The following is a 20,042-nucleotide window of genomic DNA, read 5'->3' as shown; positions in this document are numbered from 1 at the left end:
ATAGTGGTAAAAAAAGCGCACTATCAAGATGCTTCTAAATCTCTCATCTTTCCAGGGGGACCCGTGTTACGTACCGGCTACAAGCAGCCGTTAGCCTGCAGCTAGTAAAGACTTGCTCAAGTACACTTTAGCAGATGTTACATCCCTCCGCCCCCGTCTCCTTCTCTGTCTATGTTCTTGTTTGCAGATTGGAGACGGGTGGAGCTGGAGGAGACCCGTTAAGGTGACAGGTTGCACCTGTGGGTGGAGCCAGCCAGGTGTTAAAGTTCCTGGTGCCCAGCCTGCTCGCTCGCTCTCTCTCTCTCTCTCTCTCTCTCTCTCTCTCTCTCTCTCTCTCTCTCTCTCTCTCTCTACAAGCACCATTTTGATTTAGTCTTTGTTAGAGTATGCGTTTTGTTTAAGTACACCTCTCAACACCTACACTTTTTATATGCATCCATGCATTTCCATTACACCCCTCATATGCCTACTTTCACACTTATTTATGTGTTTGTTTTCCGTTTTTATGCATACTTTGTTAGTTCTCGAATAAAACCTTTGTTATTTCTTTAAGTCAACGTGTGGACTCCCTTGTTTGTCACTTTCCATGACCAATGGGGGCTCGTCCGGGATTGGATGTTGTTTTTTTTGGGGGGTTAGTTTTGTTGGCCATTTGGTTGGCGTTCGTTGGCGTTTTTGCTTAATGGCTCTTTGTTTGTGTGTGGCTGGTCAGCCACCATTTTGTTTACGCTAATTGTAGCCTTGGCTATTTTGGTGTTCTCCTAGTCCGGTAATAGTTAAGCGCTATTTGGTGACTCTCTGGTGGGTCTTTACTTCGGGTAAAGGTTTGTATGGCTTTTGGCCATTTGTGTGCGCTATTGTGTATTGGGAGTTACATGTTGACCTTTGCGATTGTGTTAAGTCACAATTTCTTTTTATACATTTAGCTTTTATGCTATTGGGTTTGGTTACTTGTGTAAATTACAAGTTTGGTTGGATTGGAGTGGATAAGACTCGAGTACGCGCTGAGTCTCACATAGGGTCCAACACAGAGAAGAGAGCTGCCACAGAGATGGTAAATATCACAAAACATTTGACCACTTGGGGATTTACCACCATAGTCATCATATGCAAGCGCTTGCATTTTCCCCCAGTGATTGTATCCCCAGGAAGGAGCAATTTGTCACACATGCTGTTGCATCTCTAAAGGCACAATGACATGATTCTGATTGGTATTGTCATCAATTAGGGCCTTTAAGTGATGAATGTGACTGACACAAAAAATAAGCGGCAAACATTTCACACTGTGGGAATCACAAGGATTTAGACTGACAGGATTGAAGACGCGGGCCACTTTTTGAATAATCTTGTCTGCCTACCACACCATTTTTGGTTCTTGTTGGTCAGGCTCTCCAAATCCTAAAGTGTGTGTCTTAGTGTGTTGTATATAACCCTTGCTACTTAAATCGTGTGCATGTCCCTGATCCAAAAGCATCCATCCAGTCCAACACTTTGGTAACTCCATCTCACACGGAGCTATACATGGACAAGGTCATCTCAAAGTCTCCGTTACATCTTACGTAATTGTAAGGCAGCATGCAAAGCATTGCTTGTGCACTCTGGCAGACCATCAGTCACAGTGATCAAAGCACTAGATGTGTTTCTTTGTTTCTGCTGCTCCGCTCCAGCCCCCACAGAGTCAGTTATTAAAATACAATATATTATTATATAATATATTACATATGCTGGTACACTGACAATTCCCGAGATCCTCAACCCCCCCCCCCAAAGATAATACACTGGGAGAGAAGAAGTGATTATTTCTCTGTTGCAGGAAACAAAAACAAGCAGCCATAGTAAGATGAAGAGGGTGTGAGTTTCTGTTGTGATGTGCGATTCTTGCCGCTTAGCTGCCTGCTGCATAACGCGCCAAACAAAATGATATTTAACCATGGAAACTACACAGACGGATGGGCTCCGTTCCATTAATGAACATGTAAACAGAAAGTACAAATGCGACAGTTAAAGAGCACAGAGGAAGAACAAACAACTAATTAGATCACGCTGGGAAAGAATGCACACATATTTAAGTAAGTAGGAAAACGGCAAATATAAAACATCCGTGATCAGTTCTGGCTTCTGGAAGCAGTGACCTTAGCGCGGAGGAAGAGGCAATACAAATGGGAATTTCTTCATGCTAATAAGAAAGATTCTCTCCTCCCTCCTTTCCCGACGGAGCAGGTGGCGACCGTTATGATTCTGCTGTTGTTCCACTTCAGGTTTGGGCACATTAAGATTCCACCACGCGCTTCTCCTACCTCCCACTTTGTGTTACTGCCACTTTCCTCCACCTGCCCTCCACCGCTTCCTCTTCCTCCCTCTCTCTGTCTCATCTTATGTTTTGTTTGTGCATTTAGGGGGGAAAAAAGAGCACAAACCGGCCTACGTGGCGTACGGGAGGGCAAACGCGGTGGCCTGAGGCAGCTGCGGAAGGGTTTTGGTGAGATGATGTCCCGTCCTGTTTCTGTTTCACAGAGGCCTGTGGGACCAGCTGGCTTATGAGGACTGTCCAGCAGGGAACAACAACAAAAAACTATTCTACTAAAGGTGGTCTCTGAATTTACTTTGTGCAATACTTTGGTTATTATTTATGCCACCTCAGTATTGGCTATTCTGGAGCAAGAGAATTTACTTTATTTTGGTGAGTATTTAAAATCCCCAAGACATGACGGACTACACTTTTTGCTCGAACCACGACGAAAACTTCCTCTGAAGAAGAAAGTCCAAAAGCCCAAAAGACGGGCCACCAACCTATTCTGTATCTGTCACACAATATGTTTCCTGTTTGGGGAATCTGCACTCACCCATACACAGGTATGAAGATAATTAGTTCATCTGTGCGTCTTCACGCAAGCAACAGCAAGCAATTCCTGTACATAGAGCCTGGAATATCACGGTGACATCACAGTATTTTATCGTCACATCCCATGTACGGGTGAGTTACTCCTCTCGCGGCACTACATCATTCAAGTGTGCCGGAGCCAATTTTAGTATCAAAACAAACCGCTGCTATCGTGACATCACAGAGGTATTTCTCTGTAATTACTGGGGTTCCGCTGCTTCAATTTCTCCCATGAATCCTGTTATTTCAACCACTCAAACAAACCAGCACTTTGTGAATGACAGAGAGCGAGACGAAGGAGAGTCAAGGGGGCTGGTTAAGTGCACTGTATGAGCGGCAGTAATCACAGCTCTGGTAAAAGCACTCTTTTGCTCAGTAGAGTGTTCCTCAGTATGGGCTCTCTCTCTCTCTCTCTGTACCTCTCTTCCTCTATTCCTTCCTCTCGCTCTGATAATATCTCTAGATTGGGTAATTGTGTGTTTGAGTGGAGTTACACTGCAGGGTGGAACCTGCAATCAGATACCGAGAACGCGTTTCCCTCCGCTGCCGTCCGTCTCTCCATTCATACCGTGCCTCAGCAGTCTGGCCTCGCTACACCCCCGGCCCTCCTTCCGGCCATGCGGTTCCTGCAGACGCGCCTTTTATTTGTATACAGGATATAGCGTGCTCTACACAGCCCGTGAGGGCCGGGGTCAATAACAGCCGTGCACCGTGCTGTAATTGATGTCATCATTTCAATTTGAGCTGATTACGGTTGAGAGCTGTTTATTGTGTGACTCGGGGTGGAATAACACCCTGCAGGGCCCAGCGAGCTGCCACGCCTGACCGAGCTAAGCTGCCGGGCTGCTGGATGGAGGGCTGGGTGGGTGGGTGGGTGGGTGGATGGATGGGTAAGTGAGCGATGCAGCAATCTGACTTTTTCAGTCCTGCCACAATTACCTGGGTTTCAGATAACGGCAGATACAGAGTGCTCATATGATACTAATGTTTAATTAATAAGCTAGATGCTAAATGCCTCACTGGGAAAATCTTCAAAATTAACAGGAATTCTAATTCAATTGTAAACCTTTAAAATGCAGTTATGGAGAGGATGTTGTAAATATATATAAAATTAGGCCCCATTGTCAGCAATACCTTGCTACTGTATCTGTGCATACCTTGAAATTTGTATTGTAACCCTGAATACAATTTTTTCATAGTATTTAAATAACGATGTGACATCCGCCCACAGTGAAAAATAAATAAAACACCTGTCAGCGCGTTGGCGCTCCTTGCTGTTGATGTTGAGACTTTTCAATGAAAGCACCAAAATAACACGGTCGCCTTCAAGCATTCCTGCTGTGTGCTAATAACACACGTGAACTGAAGCAAACATAAATATGGCACATCAGAATATACAAAGGCACAGGATCAGTGCGAACGATCTGCCGACAAATAACAATGTCCAAACTATGCAATTAGCTTACATAAAATATCCTCCAACCAGCAAGACCGAGATCTATAACTTGGTGGTTGGAAACGTTTTTCTTCATAGACAGCGGGTATTCCCCTCAACCCTCAGCACCACTTGTCTGATCAACGTTTGGGAGCAGAGCTGCTGCTAAAAACAGACAAAGACTGCTCACTAAAGGAACCCTGCCTCTCGCTGTGAGCTCTGAATCTGTGGGTGTTGGGGAGCAAAAAGCTGTCTGCCACATTCTTTTTTACTCTCTTTCTCTGTCATTTCCCTGACTCTTTTAATACCATCATTAGGGGAGCTCTCCTGCTTGCCTGCTAACGCTGCCGGCCGTAAAGACACAAAAACAGAGAGAGAGCGAGACGAGCGAGGGGCGGAGACAATTAGAGAAATGTATGCACAGGCTTTTTTGTCTCGCAGCGAGGAGAAGAAGGTTCACGGGGACATTGCCTTTGGCTGCTGTCCGTCCCTGCTGTGTGTGTCTGAGCCCGCCTGCAGCGCGGGTGTGCGTTTGAAAACGCACAATGTGCACATGCGCGAAAGTGTACAATGCTCATCGCTGCCGTGGAAGCGCATGTGCACTCACCTAGGTGTGCAACCACCTGGATTTTAGGAGCCACCCCCCCCTCCCAAAAATGACAGGCTCACACACTTCCTCTCTTAAAAAAACCTCAGAGACTGAGGATCACTTCTCACACAGCTGGATCTCATTTCTGGGCAGCGTACGCGTCTATCGGCTCCACAGACCTGTCTGACCTTCTATTCCCATGGTAACCTGAAACTGCCAAACCATTGATGGTTATCTGAGGTGCTGCGGCCCATCTAAGGCAGGAAGTCAAACACTGGAGATATCTGGAGTGCAACCAGAGCATGTTTTTATGTGTGTGTGTGTTTGTTAAGTGAGTGTAACATGTAAAGTATTGGTCTCCTGGTAGTAATTAATTCAGTTATGCCTATTAATCACAACTATTTGTTTCAGTTGACGGGGTTATTTAAACTTTATCTGTCGACACGAGATGTTTTGCTTCACAGTAGTTCTGTCATCGCTGTATACGTTTGAAAGATAAGTGAATCCTGCTGAAAGATGGCTTTTTTTTACGTTTATGGATTCAAATCCCTACTTGGACTTTTATACTTTTAGTTTTAGAATTGGTCACATATAAATGGCTCCCAGCAGAATCTCTGTAAAAGGATAAGACCTCTCGCCCTGACTTTACTGCTTCGGGAAACAGGGCTCGTAAACAACAGAGGTGCTTTTATCAGAATCAAATGATTTGAAGAAAATGAATAAACTTCCTGAGGGAAAATGATTGTGTTCCGATCTGAGTTTGAGAAACTGTGCAAAGTGTAACAGTCCCCACTTAACTGCTTCAGCGCATCAGATTGACATATTAAATAGCCATCATTTTGTACATCCCGTCCCGATGCAACGGTCTCTTCTAAAGGAAACGCTCTGCTGACACTCAACATTCCACATAAGATCCTAAAAAGACACACACACATGAATGCACCTGACCTCACACCCACATGAGCACAAAATCAGGCAAACACAGCGTCCACGTCTCCGAATAAATAGGTGAGGCTGGAGGAAAGACCCCTGTGGGGCCGGCGGTTCGAGGGGACACAAAAGCACAGATGCATTCACATCGAATTAAAATACAGGAATTCAGATCTTTGCGTTGTTTTTCATCATTTTATGATTCCTTTGTCTGAGAAGACGGACAAAATGAATTTTAATTTTAATTGTCATAGATCCCGAAGCATTACGTAAACAAACCTGAAGGCGTTTCCTCATCGTACAACCTTCAAGGCTAAAATAGATTTACTTACCTAATTTAAAATACAACATTTTTAGGGAGTTAAAAGGTTTGTGCAGTGGAACAAATTGACGCAGCAAGCACCCATCTTCTTGCATCAATGTTCAACAGATAAACGAATAACGAGGACTTCATACAAAGCAGGGGTTTTCTGTGTTTCCAGACACTGGAAAACACCAATATTAATGCATGAGGTTTTTTTTGGTCTGATTCATGCACTTTCCCATTCGGCTCTTTGCACACACAAACAGAAACACAGCCTCAGCTGCAGATTAAATTCATTTTGTCCTGTACCCATGTAGGACTAACATTACACAAACACACTCTAGTTCTCATACTGTAGAGAGTGCTGCCTCTTCTCAAAGAACTAACCAGCCGATCACAGCTTCTGTTCACAGAAATCCAATTCTCTCCAAAGGTCATTTGTCCATTCAACGCTTTGATGCCCTTTTTATTACTATTTTCTTGTATTTTGATTTGAACCTTTCTGCCCCCGTCCTGCCTCTCTCCCTCCTAGCTGCTGTCACACACACACGGCCAGCAAGACCCTCGCCTGTGAGTGGTAAGGGAGGGCGGAAGACGCTCTAACCAGGTGGCCGGGTCACTGAGGAAGTGGGCACAACCGGGCAGATCAGGGCTACGTCAGGTTTCAAAAGGCAGATGTGGGCAGAGGTTCAGCAGAGCTGCATAGAGCTCGGCTGCATTTCTTGGCGTGTCTGAGGAGGTTGTACGCATTGATTAGTAATGACATGAGTTGTTCAGGGGCGAGGAGACACCAATTAAATATAAGTGGAGAGCGATAATCTTTGTGTTTTGAATATTTTGTGATTACAGCGGTGAATTTAATAATATTTGTGTTATAAATTATTACATTAACAATATTGTTTTACTCCATTTAGAAAGAAAAATGTAAAAAAACACTGAAAGATCCTGAAGGGGTTCTTTTCTAATGTAAGTAATGTGGTATTAACTTGACAGTTCTTCTGTGCAAAAATGGAAATATAACTATTACAATTAAAAGTGAATGCCGTGTGCATATTTTTTTGACCGATTTGCATATCTTATTTTATAGCTTATTAGAGTTGTTTTTGGAGTATTTTCGAACAGGTTGGTGCATATTATAACCAAGACTCTCAAGTTTTGAAAGAACTGAAGCATTCATATATTTGTCTGTGACGAGTACACAATAATCCTGTTCTGGCTCGGTTCTGTCTCGTTTTGTACCAGATTTGGTGACCCTTGGATGCAACAGGTTCCAATTCTGCAGATCAGGAAAACTGTTGATTTTCTGCCCCACCGTTTAAATTAGAGTCATAATAACCTAGTGATAAAAAAAAAAACACAAGTATTATGTGAACATGTGAACCCACCCTTTCAAATCCTGGCATTCATATGCATTCAGCCACACTGGTCTGATCCGTTATCCATAACCAACTACGCTTTGACAGCAACCTTTCCTAGAAATTACCAAAAGGCCCCGGAGTGACGGGCCGGAGCGAGCAGCAGCAGCAGCGGCGGCGGCGGCGGCGGCGGCTCGGTGCTGCTGCTGCTGCTCGCTGTGTCAGGCTAAGTGGGCATGTCAGGCCTGTGCTGTCCTGGCTCCCTGCCTGCTCGCTCAGCTGCTTGCTCAGTCCCCTGTGTCCTCCACCCTAAACGGATCCAGTCGCTGCTACTCAGCTCCGGTGGCGGCCTGATCTGGCTGACTAATGAACAATTTTTCCTAATGAGGGGAACACCACCCCCAATCCCAATATTCCCTGTACACATCCGTGATCCATTTTTGCTCGTATTGACTTTTTTTCCACTGCCGTGAGACTTGTCTCTCACACTTGTCCCTTCCACGTCCTTCTCGGTCACTGGTCTCCATCTTTCCTGTTCCTGTGAACGTTCTTCACACGGTCTACATCTCACTCCTCTCCCCAAAATCCTTTCACCAAATGCCATCTCTGATTCTTTTCCTCAATTCATCGCCATCGTACCACATCGTACCGTATCATCGTCAGCTCCATTAAAAGCACGTGCAATTCAGGCTCTTTTAGCAACTGTTGTGCAATCAAAATATCTGATGGTGGCATCTTCAATTCAAATGCTCTGGAAGTGTCTGCTATTTGTCCAGTGCTACAATGTTATTATATACATATATATATATATATATATATATATATATATATATATATATATATATATATATATATATATATATATATATATATATATATATATATATATATATATATACATATATATGAGGTTATCGGTGAGGGATCAATATATACCTTTGATAAGCTCCCGTTTACATGAGCATATCATAAAGGTCAGAGGGAAAACATGACTCAGGTATTTCTCATCCCAGGCAACCGGTTTGGAGGATGTTGGGGAGAAAAGAGGACCCCCTTCTAAGCTACATGGTCATCCAGAAAACCGTCACCAGGGAGGAAGACGTGGTCGTGTTAATTCTGTCATGAAGTGAGCTCAGTGAACACTGCACACATAAGAGGTACAAAGTGTGTCCACTCACCAGGCCGTCACAGTTGCTAATAGCCACAGAGGCTCCTGGCTCGTCTTTGACGTCCCCCACGTACAAGCATTCATCGTGCAGTGGCTCAGAATGCAGAGTGCTGTCGCTGTCATCGTGCCACTCCATCTTGGCTCCGGGGGCCACCAGCCTGGCATTGTGGTGCAGACGCAGGTGGAATTCCCGGCCGAAGATGGTGACATTGTAGTAGAGCCTTTGGCGGAGGGCCATGGGCTCTTCTTTTGGTCCTTCCCACTCATCATCATCGCCTACTCCTACCTCCCTCCTCCGGCGCCTACGGGACTGCCCTCCTGCCACGCGGCCAGCCGAGACGGCGTGCGACAGGAAGCGGCCCTCCGCGTCCACACTGATCGGCCTCACCAGTCCATACTCCCCCAGGACATGCTGCAGGGAGTCTGGGAACAGGACAGTAGAGGAGGGAGAGAGAGAGAGAGAGAGAGAGAGAGAGAGAGAGAGAGAGAGAGAGGGAGGTAGTGGCAGGTCAGAGTGGGAAAGATTGTTGTGTGTTTTATACGTGAAAATTAGGTATTGAAGACTGTTGGAGGTTAAAGATGAAAAAATAAACAACAACAACAGTGGTGGGATATCATCATGGGAGACGCGTGGAGAGGATGTCACGGGTGCAACAAAAATATGTACAGGAAAAAAGAATGTACTAGGATTAAGTATTGCACATTCTCCGTCACCATGATAAGTAATAGAAATGAGAAAAAATGTAACCAATCACAAGCGCAGACACACAAGTACAGCCCCACCCAGAGGCGACCCCGGTGCTCGGCAGCGCGCGTTCGGTTACTGCAGCCTCAGCAGAGCGCGCTGCGCTCCTGACACCTCCTGTGCCCTTCCACCATCAACAGGAGAGCCTGCAGCAGGAGAAGGCGCTAATTGCGGCTTTCTCGCGCCGTTCTCTCGCTGCCACGCTGCTCTATTCGCGAAAAGTGATTTATACGGCCAAATGAAACTAAATCAAATCATTTGATGCGCGGAACGCGTTATTCGTCTTTTAAATATCATCACTGAATCTTAACTAAATGCAAATAAATGTAAAGTGAGTCAATGCTGTCTTGGATGAAGGGACGTTTCCAAGTGACACTGAAAACACAGGTGCATTTGAAAAGCGACACACCTCACACACACACACACACACACACACACACACACACACACACACACACACACACACGCACACACACACACACACACCGCAGAGCCGAGGCCGTGTTAACGTCACACCACACAGCCGGAGACGTGAAGGCACCTTAAAGTAGTCCTCCGGGGGGGCACGTGGCGGTCTTCATTATTATTATTATTATTATTATCATCAATATTAGTATCACAACGCTATCCGCCCGTCTTACGTTATTTATAAAGTCAACCGACTGATCAAACCTCACACTGGCTGTTTATGTTGCTTCAGCTCACGTGTCAGACGCGTGATTTGATAATGGTGTGATCAATGTCGCTGACATCCGACACCAGCGTCCTGTGACGGATCGATAGATGCGACAGCGGCAGAATCAGATCATGTTGGGCTACACTTCCCTGCCGAACCCGACGGTAAACCGGTGCATCCGATGGCCCCTGCACCTCAGACAGCCTTCACCCCCCCTGTCCCCTGGATTAGAGAAAAGCCAATCGCAACACTGACACAGCCCGCAAAAACGCCAGAAGTTGCACATGCACCCCACAGCGTTGTTTGCAACAACAACAAAAACAACAATAAAAAGCATGTCAAAAGCAATGAGAAACAATGTTTTGCCTCTTCGCTGATCTCCAGACTTCAAGTGAGCGCCGGAAAAGATACGAAGACAAACATCAACACTGGCCACGTTTAACCCCGCCGTACGTACCGACGCTACTGGCGATGTAAAGGCCGCTGGTGTGCAGCAGAAAGGCCGGCAGGATGATCAGGACAGTAAATCCAGGCGAGAGAGCCATGGCAGCTCCGAACTGCGCAGGTGAGAGAGCGGGACTCCGGGCTCCAGTGTGGTGACGCTCCCCGCCCGGCGCGACCAGCCACGCCACGACAGCAACAGCACAGCAGCCCGCAAGCAGACTGCCAAGTGCACCGGGAGAGACGGAGCTCTCCTCCTCCTCCTCCTCCCCTCTCTCTCTCTCTCTCTCTCTCTCTCTCTCTCTACTCCTCCTCCCCTCCACCGAGGTCTCTCACTCCCTCCCTCTATCTCTATCTCACTCACTCACACAGACACTCACGCAACTCTCCTCCTCTGTGTCTCTCTTTCCCTCAACTCCTCTCGCACGTTGCGTGTGCCCCCCCCCCACACACACACACACACTTTTTGCTGTGACAACTCCCCGACACTCACACACAAACGCGCGCGCGCGCGCACGGACACACGCGCGCGACGGGGGTCCGCGGGTCTCCGCTGTGAGGAGATGAGAGGATCTCCGCCGCTGACGGACCGACGGGCCTCGCGTCAAACGCGGTGAAATGAAGGAACGCGCTGCTTTATCACACCTCCAGCACGCGGCGAGACGCGGGGGGGGCTTTTCTTTTATTGCTTTGCTGCTTGGGCGCTTTTTGACGTGTGAAAAATACTGTTCATGTCTTTCTTTTACCGGTCCCCGATGTCCCGTAACTTTGAATATCCCGTCAGGGCTCCTAGGTTGGATGAACCGCAGCGCCCCGTGTGGCTGACTGGTGGAACTACACGTCTGTTTCCCAGGGCCCAAGGGTCCAATTTACAGACAGAAAAAGTCGGACTAGCCCTAACCTGCTTGCCCTCATTTAACGCATCATTTACCCCATTGACCACTAATCTTATATTGTTTCAAACATCGATGAGCAGCATAAGGAGAACTGCTGATATAAGCAAAAACAATTACCTTTTCAGAAGTGTCCTATCTTCTCTTTTTAAAACAATGTAAAAGAAATTCAATAACGCGGAAAACGCACCAAGAAAAGCATGTTTTTTATTTTTTTCCAAAGCCAGGTCAGTCCCAATTTGAAGTGTGTCAATTTAAGAAAAGCTCAGATTTAATTATTTTCTTTGATGTGGAATTCACTTTTGCGCCCAGATTTCTAAAGCAACACAAACCGGCACAGAGTGCTCGATAGAAGCACAATAAAGTCTTCAAGCACACAACTAATTAGGACAAACTAATCTCAGTCTGCAAAATAATGTCAACCCACATAAGAATGACTCCACTTTTCTATGACTCCACATAGTTGATTTGTGGCAAATATGAGTTATTTCCTTTACTCATTCATCAAATTGAGTTAGTAAGAGAAAATTATGGTTTAATGTTTATTACCAGGACTCTCTGCCAACACACTGCACAGTTTAGTTGTTGTAGCATAATGTAGCTTGGTTGAAACACAAAAGGTAGGTGTTTTAAATGTCACCTCAATATTAATGTGAAGCTCACATTAAAATTGGGAATTTCTAACAAAAGCAGTTAATTGTCTGGGTGGCTTTGCCATCCACTCCTGGAAATGTCATGTTTCCCTGTTGTATCTCTAATTGTATAATTGCATCTTGGATAAAAGGCTAAGTTTGGAACTGCTGTGAAGTTGTTGAAACAATTATTGAACACAGTTCTTCCTTGTGCAATAACATTGTGTGCATTAATATTGATAACCCATTTAATTTGTAAAGCAATTTACATTAGAAGCAATAACAATACAAATGAAAGGGGTGACAAAACAGTGAGACATAAAACTAAAACATAGTTAACTAGACTCACAGGTTAAAAGCAGATTTAAAGAGAGTTTCAAGTGCTAAAAGTGGCGGAGAATGTCAGAGGTTCTGAGGAGAGAGTTCCAGAGGAAGGGAGCAGCAATACAGAAGGCCCAATACCCCCAGGTCTGATATTTGGACAGAACAGGGTGATGGGGTGGGGCATGGGGGGGATACAGAGGTTGGTGTAAGCATATCTGAGGTTGCACGTGGGAGCGTGTGGGTGCAGAAGGTCAGACAGGTAAGACGGGGACAAGGTCGTGAAAGGTTTTGTATGAACCTCAAACTGTATTCTTTGAGGTACGGGGAGCCAGTGGAGTTTTCCAAGGATTGGGACGACGCTCTGAATGTATTGTAGTTTTTTGATGATTTTGGTGGATGTGCTGCACAGGATGCTTTTGCATGTAGTTCGGTCGAAAGGTGACGACGGCGTGGATGAGAAGAGCAGAGGAAGGGGCGCAGACGGCCGGTGCTTTTAAGATGAAAGAAGGCGATCTTCTGTTATGTGCTTGTCGTGGCGTTCAAAGGAGAGTGTCGCATCGAAGATGACACCAAGGTTACAGATGTGTGTGGAAGCAGGAACGGTGATGCCATTGAAAGCAGAGGGAGACGTTGTGCGGACTAATCCACCCTTGACATTTGACAAAATGTTTTAATACAAAGTTAATGAAGTTCATGAATGAAAATCTTTTATCAAAAGTACGTTTCAAATAAAGTGACCTCGCTTTCCACTTTTCTAGAGTGCAACATTTTTCCCTGTGAGACTGACATTGAGGGCTTTTCATAATGCTAACATGTGCCTTCCATTCCATTTCTCATGTCCTCTTCTTGTGTGCCAGCTCTCACAGTCGATGCGAGTGGAGGAGGTGGGGAAGAGCTGGAAGAAGTGAGGAGTTGGGCAACCGGCATTTGACAAACACAGACAGTTGTTTTGTGTAATTCAAGTGATCAGGATGTGCCCTGCTATGCCCCCCTCCCCCCCAGTTTCAAGGCCCAGCCACCAAACACAGGTTTCCCTCACAAGTCTGGCTCCAGGAGAGGGGCCCTGATTTCTTCTTCACCGTGTGAGGTGTGATATGAGGTCAGTGAATTACTGGGAGACGCTGTCGGGACCCACACGGCTAACTGGGTCCCTCTGGCACACAAACCCCCAACACCAAGTTATGGTGCCAATACATTGGACGGGTAAATTACAGCATTAAATCTGTCCACGTCCCAGTTAGGTGGGCCGGGGCCATAACACGCTGGCTCACCGGGATGTCCGACATTGAAATCTCTTGAATGGAATGCAGTAATATGTATTGTTATATCAATTACACCTGTGCTTTTCCTGCTGTGACGAGTCGCGATGTCCGCTGTGAAAAAGGTAAGTAAGCATGTTAGCATTCTCAGAATAGCAATTAACTCAAAGCAAGGCCGTGTCTAGTGACTAGCAGAGCAACTCGGTTGATGTAAGCTGTGCTCACAAAGCATTTCACATCTTCTAACTTGTGTTTAGTGATGAATATATGATTCATGAAATATCATGAGGATATCAATATTGTGAATATCTCCAATGATGAGGAGAAGTATGTTTTGAGTGGGGGTTTGCTTTGGTTGACAGGTCTTTAGGCTTGATACATCCGTCCAAGAGGCTGAGAGGCCACCTCACCATCCTTCACCCACAACAAGTCATAAAGTTGTTATACAGTTTTGGGATGTTGACCAAATTGCTTTCACTATTTAGCCACAACAAACATGCAGTTACAATTTTGTTCATATTCAGCACACCAAACTCTGTTTATTGTGTGCATATCTGAAATATGACAGCTGTTTTTATTTAATTATTCCTGTCAAATTCTTGCACGACAGCTAAAAACGGTTAGACACATAAAACCACTTCATTAAGGCTGAAAAAAAGAGTTCCTAGCAAAATGCATTTTACACAATATGAACCCAGTGTTGAACGCAAACTCATCCTTTACCCTGCCCTCCACCTTAACTTTTCACTGCCATGCATGAACATCTCACATACTTCCTGCACTGAGACTGATCATAAATCACTGAGTGGGTTTAGTGTGCACAACATTTACCCATGAGGCTGACGCTCTGCTCACACAGAGTAAGAGAAATCTAAACCGTCAACGCAAGGCCAGCTTCATTGTTAGCGAGTCACTGTTTCAGTCTGTCGTGCATCACTACTGTAGCAAGTGTCAGGCGTCAGTCGATAGCTTCCCTTGAAATAATTATGAAGCCTCTTGTTTGACTGCAACTTTGGTCAACTTAACTTTTGTGTATTCACAATTACAAAACTATATTGTAAATATGTCCTATACAGATCATGTTAAGGTTATCTTTACCTCTCCCTCAGTGAAGTTGGGTGAACATTATGCTTAATTGTGGAACCTCGCTATGAGCACAGTTCGCACCCATAGGTGCCCTCAACCTGCATCAGCCTGCAGAAATACCACACACATCTTCAGACGCCCTAGATCAGAGGTAACTAACTGAACCCATAAGCCGTCCCAGCCGGACCAAAAGCTTAAACCAGAAGAGGTAACTTTTTCACCGGCACAGCTTTGGTGGTGTTTATGGGTGTGGCCTAAAGATCAGACCAATTACGTTCAAGTTAAACCATCCCACGTGATACCACTTGATTATTTGCATCCCTGGCAGGACAATGTTGTCTCAGCACTGCACAGATTAGAGAGATGGCGTCAAATTATAAACAAAACGTGAGACTGCTCTTTCTGAGAGAAAGCGAAAGAAAGGGACGGATGATGAAAAGTAGGAACAAATCCCAAAAGAGAAAAGTGGACAACAAAAGTGAGGCATTTAAATTCAGAATAGACAGACTTGTTTCTGTTCATACTCCCCACTGGGAGCACTAAACCAGTGTGACTCACATGCCTAGAAACCGTAGCACTTATTAAAAGTGGCAATGGGAAATGACATTATGAGGCACAATGAGCAACTCCACATGAGAATGTCCCTGACTGCTTTCACACCCAGGTTTAAACTCCTGACCGGACAAGCTAGCTAGCTCAATCCTCCCGCTGAGCAAGAAAGTGAAACAGAAAAGGGACAATTCAAGCTTTTCTTTCACATTTTCTTCATTTTTTCTTATTTTGAAATGCAGCTCTAGTTTTATATAGTTATTGGGAGAACAACATTTATATTTGAAGTCATATGTTCAGTTATTTGTTACATGACAATAAATACTGTCGGAGAGTTTTTGAATCGTACTAAATTCATTTAATTTGTCAGTCGTGTATTGATTAAATGTAGATGTTGATGTGATGATACAACTCTATCTATTTAATCCCACTAAATAGTTACATTATGATAAGACCTCTGCATCTAGAAATGGTCACTAACTGGACCTCTTTACATTATAGCTGAATACCCCTGTTATAGATACAGGATGGAATAGAAAGAAAGAAAGAAAAACTAAATGTTTGAAAGATGGAGAGACATACAAACGCAACCAGAGGATGCTAAAGGTCAACAGAGAGCGAAATGAGAGAGAAACGCACAGAGGTCGACATATCTAGGCCATCATGGACACATGAACATTTAACCACAGTCCAATAATACCTGGAGGTATCTACTATACAAACACAGACACTGAGCCTCCACTGACGGAGAAAGAGTTTGTTTGTGTGTGTGTGTGTGTGTGTGTGTGTGGGTGTGTGTGTGTCTGTATGTGTGCGTCTGACAGTGAGAGGTCATCTTTCACCAAGCATTGAGATCACACCTGGGCTCTGTGCATAGATCTCCACAGGGCTGTTTGAGAACACACACACACACACACAGACACACACAGACAAACATCGCTACGGATGCACACACCAACACATCTCGTGAAGAAAGCCACGCCCTGCGTGCTTATAGTCCGCATTGTCACGACAGGCAAAATATCACAGTGTTCCAGAGTCTATGTACCCGGCATGCCTCTCCATGACCCCCCCCCTCATCTCCTCCTCCCAGCCCCTCACCATCTCCACACAGCGAGAATGACAACCCCGTCGCCTCCCTCCCTTGCCTCCATCCCCACCGCCCACTGCCTCCTCCCTCACCACGGATACTGGTTGCTTTGCTGTTGCCATGGAGATACCAAGCCCTGTACCTTGAAAAGTGCACTTGGAAGGAGCAGAGGAGCGACAGACAATAATGTACCTCTCTCCAGACAATCAGACACACACACACACACACACACACATAAACTTTTGCGTTTGCAGAGGTTATTATGGCAAGGTTTGGCATGGGTGTGTGCGTGCAGCCCCGTGTTTTGGGGATTTCTCTAGGAGGCGGGTGTTCAGATATACGCTGCTTGTGCAAACAGATTGCGAGGGGAGAAATAGAGCTACATGGTCAGACGAGACAAGTGGAGAAAATCTGTCTCAATGTGCTATTTCAGCGTTTATATTCCTAATCAACTATGATTATAGTTCGTGTTGGCTGACAACTGAAGTGTTTGCATTCAAGGGAATTCTTAGAAACTTTTTGTACTACAAAATGCAACAACAACATGGAACATGGAACAATAAAACGAGCACCAACTGTATCATTCATTCATCACAATCGCCAACAGCAAAGAAATCATCTTTTTCTACAAAATATTCTTAATCTTGGCTCTTTGTGTACCCCGCCTAAGCATTATGCAGCTTTTCCCATTTGCAACTTGATCATGCAGCGTGTGATACGGGCTATGCGCAGCGAGCAGACGCACTGTGTCCAGCAGGGCCGCCATGGCCCATCTCTTCAAGGACGTCTGCTGTCCTGGCAAGGTCAGGCAGCAGGCCCCCACGCGTACTGATATATTAGCAGGCCTTATGAGAGCAAGGACAGGTGTTCCAGGGTCTCAGAGAGGCTACATAACCCCCGCGCAGGTGGCTACTGAAAGTCAATTCACATGACCGCACATGGAGATCAATGCAGAGGGGATTGTAGAGAAGTGCGCGCCTCTGTGTGTGTGTGTGTGTGTGTGTGTGCGCGCTTTTGCAAAAAAACAGTTAGGGATCATACAAAGTGTATTTCAATAAGAGTGCACAAACCCAAAAAGAAAAGAATATTACTGTTTCACAATCATAAACAATCACAAACATTAGGTTGCAGTTTATCTACATTGAAAAAAAAAGATTAGATGGAGATTCAACCTTTCAGCCACCCAGTAGTCCAGATTAAAAAGGTTGCCAAATGGTAATTAATTAGACCAACAATATGGAGCATCACAAACTGTTCAAAGGAGGTGAACAGAAACTGCAGAACAGATTTTTCAGACTGTGACATGATCAAATGAACAATTTGTAAAATTATTTTGCAGAAAAGATTGACACATGTACAAAGTACTGATTAATAAATACAGAAATCTGCTACATACACTGATTTCAATGTTGTTTTCCCCAATTGTCTGCTTTCTTCGTGACGTTAACCGCCTGGTTTTGTCAATAAAATTCCCTTTTCATCGGTGCTGTGACAGCCCATTGCGCTCGACCTTCAGGTCAATAGTGCCTTTACTTGTTCACTGGCAATGAACATTGCCGTCTACTTGGTCTCACAGACACACACACGCACACACACACACGCGCACACACACACGCGCCACGTTTGCCATCGACCCTTTCTGCATCATAGCTTTCGCAGCTCTCAGTGGGTACCAGTGGCCTATTTCCCTTTATGCCCTTTACTGGTCTGATTGACCCCGGTGCCCTTTTGGAGAAGTGTTCAGCACGAATCTTCTGCATGGAGGTGGGCTTGTTTCTGCATTAACAGCTCTACTGCAAAAGAGAAATTAAGTGTGTTTATATTAGCCTAAAAACTATGGTCAGTTTTTAACAGCTGTTGGGGAAATAATCTTAGAAATAAATAAATAAATAAATAATCTTGTTTTCTCTTTGAAATTCCTTTCTTGACCAATACTAAATGTTTATTTATAAATGTTCCACTCACTCTACGAAGAGTTTTAGTATATTTCTTATGTTTTCTTGTCCTGGATGATGAGTGAAAGGATAAGTGGATTTTCCCCGGCTGACTTGCCAGCAGACGGATTCTGCTCCCTGACCTCTGCGGCACACTGGCCGCCGAATTTAACCTGACCACGGGAAGCTCAAAGCTTTGCCCAGGAATGAGTACTATTGTTGTACTGTAATTATCGGTGGGAAAGTATGTGTATCCGTGCTGGTTGGTGAGAGAATGAGTGAGCGAGAGACTTTTCAAAGCTCCTGTCACAGTCTCAGAGCAGAGAGTAGTTCACACGTTGGCAGACAGATAATGTCTTTTCTCTCACTTTAGGGGTGCTTTCACACTGATACTTGTGAAATCTGGGCTCATTTTAATTAAAAGTTATCGCTATCTTTGACTCTTCAATGGAAAACTGTTCCTTTGGTTAATGATGTCCCACATAGAGCGAAATAGACGATTGGGCGGCCGCTGCTTGAGGGCGTGGCTCCCATGGGATCAACAGGTCGCCACCACGACCTTGTCTGCGCCGGGACTTTTTCTGTGTTTTTTTCGGAGTCTTTCTCAGTCGGTTTTTAGATCATGAAAGTTTATTGCAATGTTTAGCGTTGAGTTGTAAATAGCACCACACAGTAGTATTATATCTGGTTTGAAAGAAAACAACAACACAGTGAAAGTCGACAACCGATAAGGCAATGGCTGAAAAAGTGTGCTTTGTTTTAATTTGTCAGGCAATCTGCCAAATTATAACCTGTAATCTATAGAATTGAATAAGAGGCCCACGTGAACTGTCCCTTAGTGTATCTCTTGCTTAGTAAGTCATTTGTTTTGTAGCATCACTCTAAGAAATAATGCAATGCAATCTGCTACTCACAGCGTGAGCTAATTTCTTCTCTGATAAAACCGGACACGTTTCAGTAATTTATTAACCAGTCTTTTTAGAAAACAATTCATTGAACTATATGGCATACAACGTTTGCATAAAGTGGACAAAGGAACTTTTTGTCCCAACGCTGTTCACGAGGCGGGATAATCCCTGAGAGGCATTTACAGCTTTCAGAAAAAAGGGACATTATCAGTTCTGCAAAGTGTGAAGGGTGCATGAGGTCCTATCAATTGAACAGAAACCTTTCTTCTCCTCTCTTTCATTGTGTGAGTTCAATTGGGAGGAGATATGTGCGGTTTTAACAGTAATAGATAGGAATCGCCTTTACTGATGCTGTCACGTCTGGACCCTGGAAGGAGACTCGGACTCAGGATCAGAGCTTCCAATCTTTCTTTATTTTTAAAGGACAGATAGTAACTATGTTCCGGGACAAATCTAAGTGGGAATTCCGAAGACAGGCAGTAGGTCGGCAACGCGGGAGGCAACAGATGGTTCTGGTCCAGGGGAATAGGCAGGTTCGTGGTCAGAGGCAGGCGGAAGGTCGAGTCACAGGTTCTAAGGGGTTTAGGGGTAGATAATCAAAAAAGCGGTTCAGCAGAGAAGTGTACATTCAATACCTCACAACCTGCCCGCTGCGTCGGGCTGCTTTTATAGGTATTTCTCTCTCGCAGGTGTTTAGAATTCCGGTGATTGACTCCGGAGGACGCGTTCTTTGGCTCCCCCTAGTGGCCTCCTGCCGTCACGCTGGGGTTGAGACCTCACAGAGCCCCCTCCTCCACGGCCGGCTCCTGACGGTCGAGCCACTGTAGACGGCGGGCGACCCCG

At 45.1% G+C, this 20,042-nt stretch overlaps 1 protein-coding gene across 2 annotated transcripts in view; it reads right to left on the bottom strand.

Annotated features, from left to right (window-relative positions):
• LOC120817843 (A disintegrin and metalloproteinase with thrombospondin motifs 2) overlaps positions 1–10,793 on the bottom strand; it is a 90,161-nt gene extending 79,368 nt beyond the window's left edge. Inside the window, exons 1-2 of one of the 2 annotated variants that reach the window (XM_040174454.2) lie at positions 10,541–10,793; positions 8,673–9,085 (exon numbers count right to left, since the gene is read on the bottom strand). In XM_040174454.2, the coding sequence (XP_040030388.2) occupies positions 8,673–9,085; positions 10,541–10,628 (501 nt within the window). In that variant the 5' untranslated portion in view covers positions 10,629–10,793. The remainder of the gene's footprint in view (positions 1–8,672; positions 9,086–10,540) is intronic. The other variant, XM_040174455.2, reaches the window with a different exon arrangement.
• Positions 10,794–20,042: the final 9,249 nt, after the last annotated feature.

This window comes from Gasterosteus aculeatus, chromosome 4 (assembly GCF_964276395.1).
Source record: "Gasterosteus aculeatus chromosome 4, fGasAcu3.hap1.1, whole genome shotgun sequence".
Classification (NCBI taxonomy): Eukaryota; Metazoa; Chordata; class Actinopteri; order Perciformes; family Gasterosteidae; genus Gasterosteus; species Gasterosteus aculeatus.
Note: the sequence above shows the minus strand (reverse complement) of the source record. Positions and strands in the feature narration are given on the sequence as shown.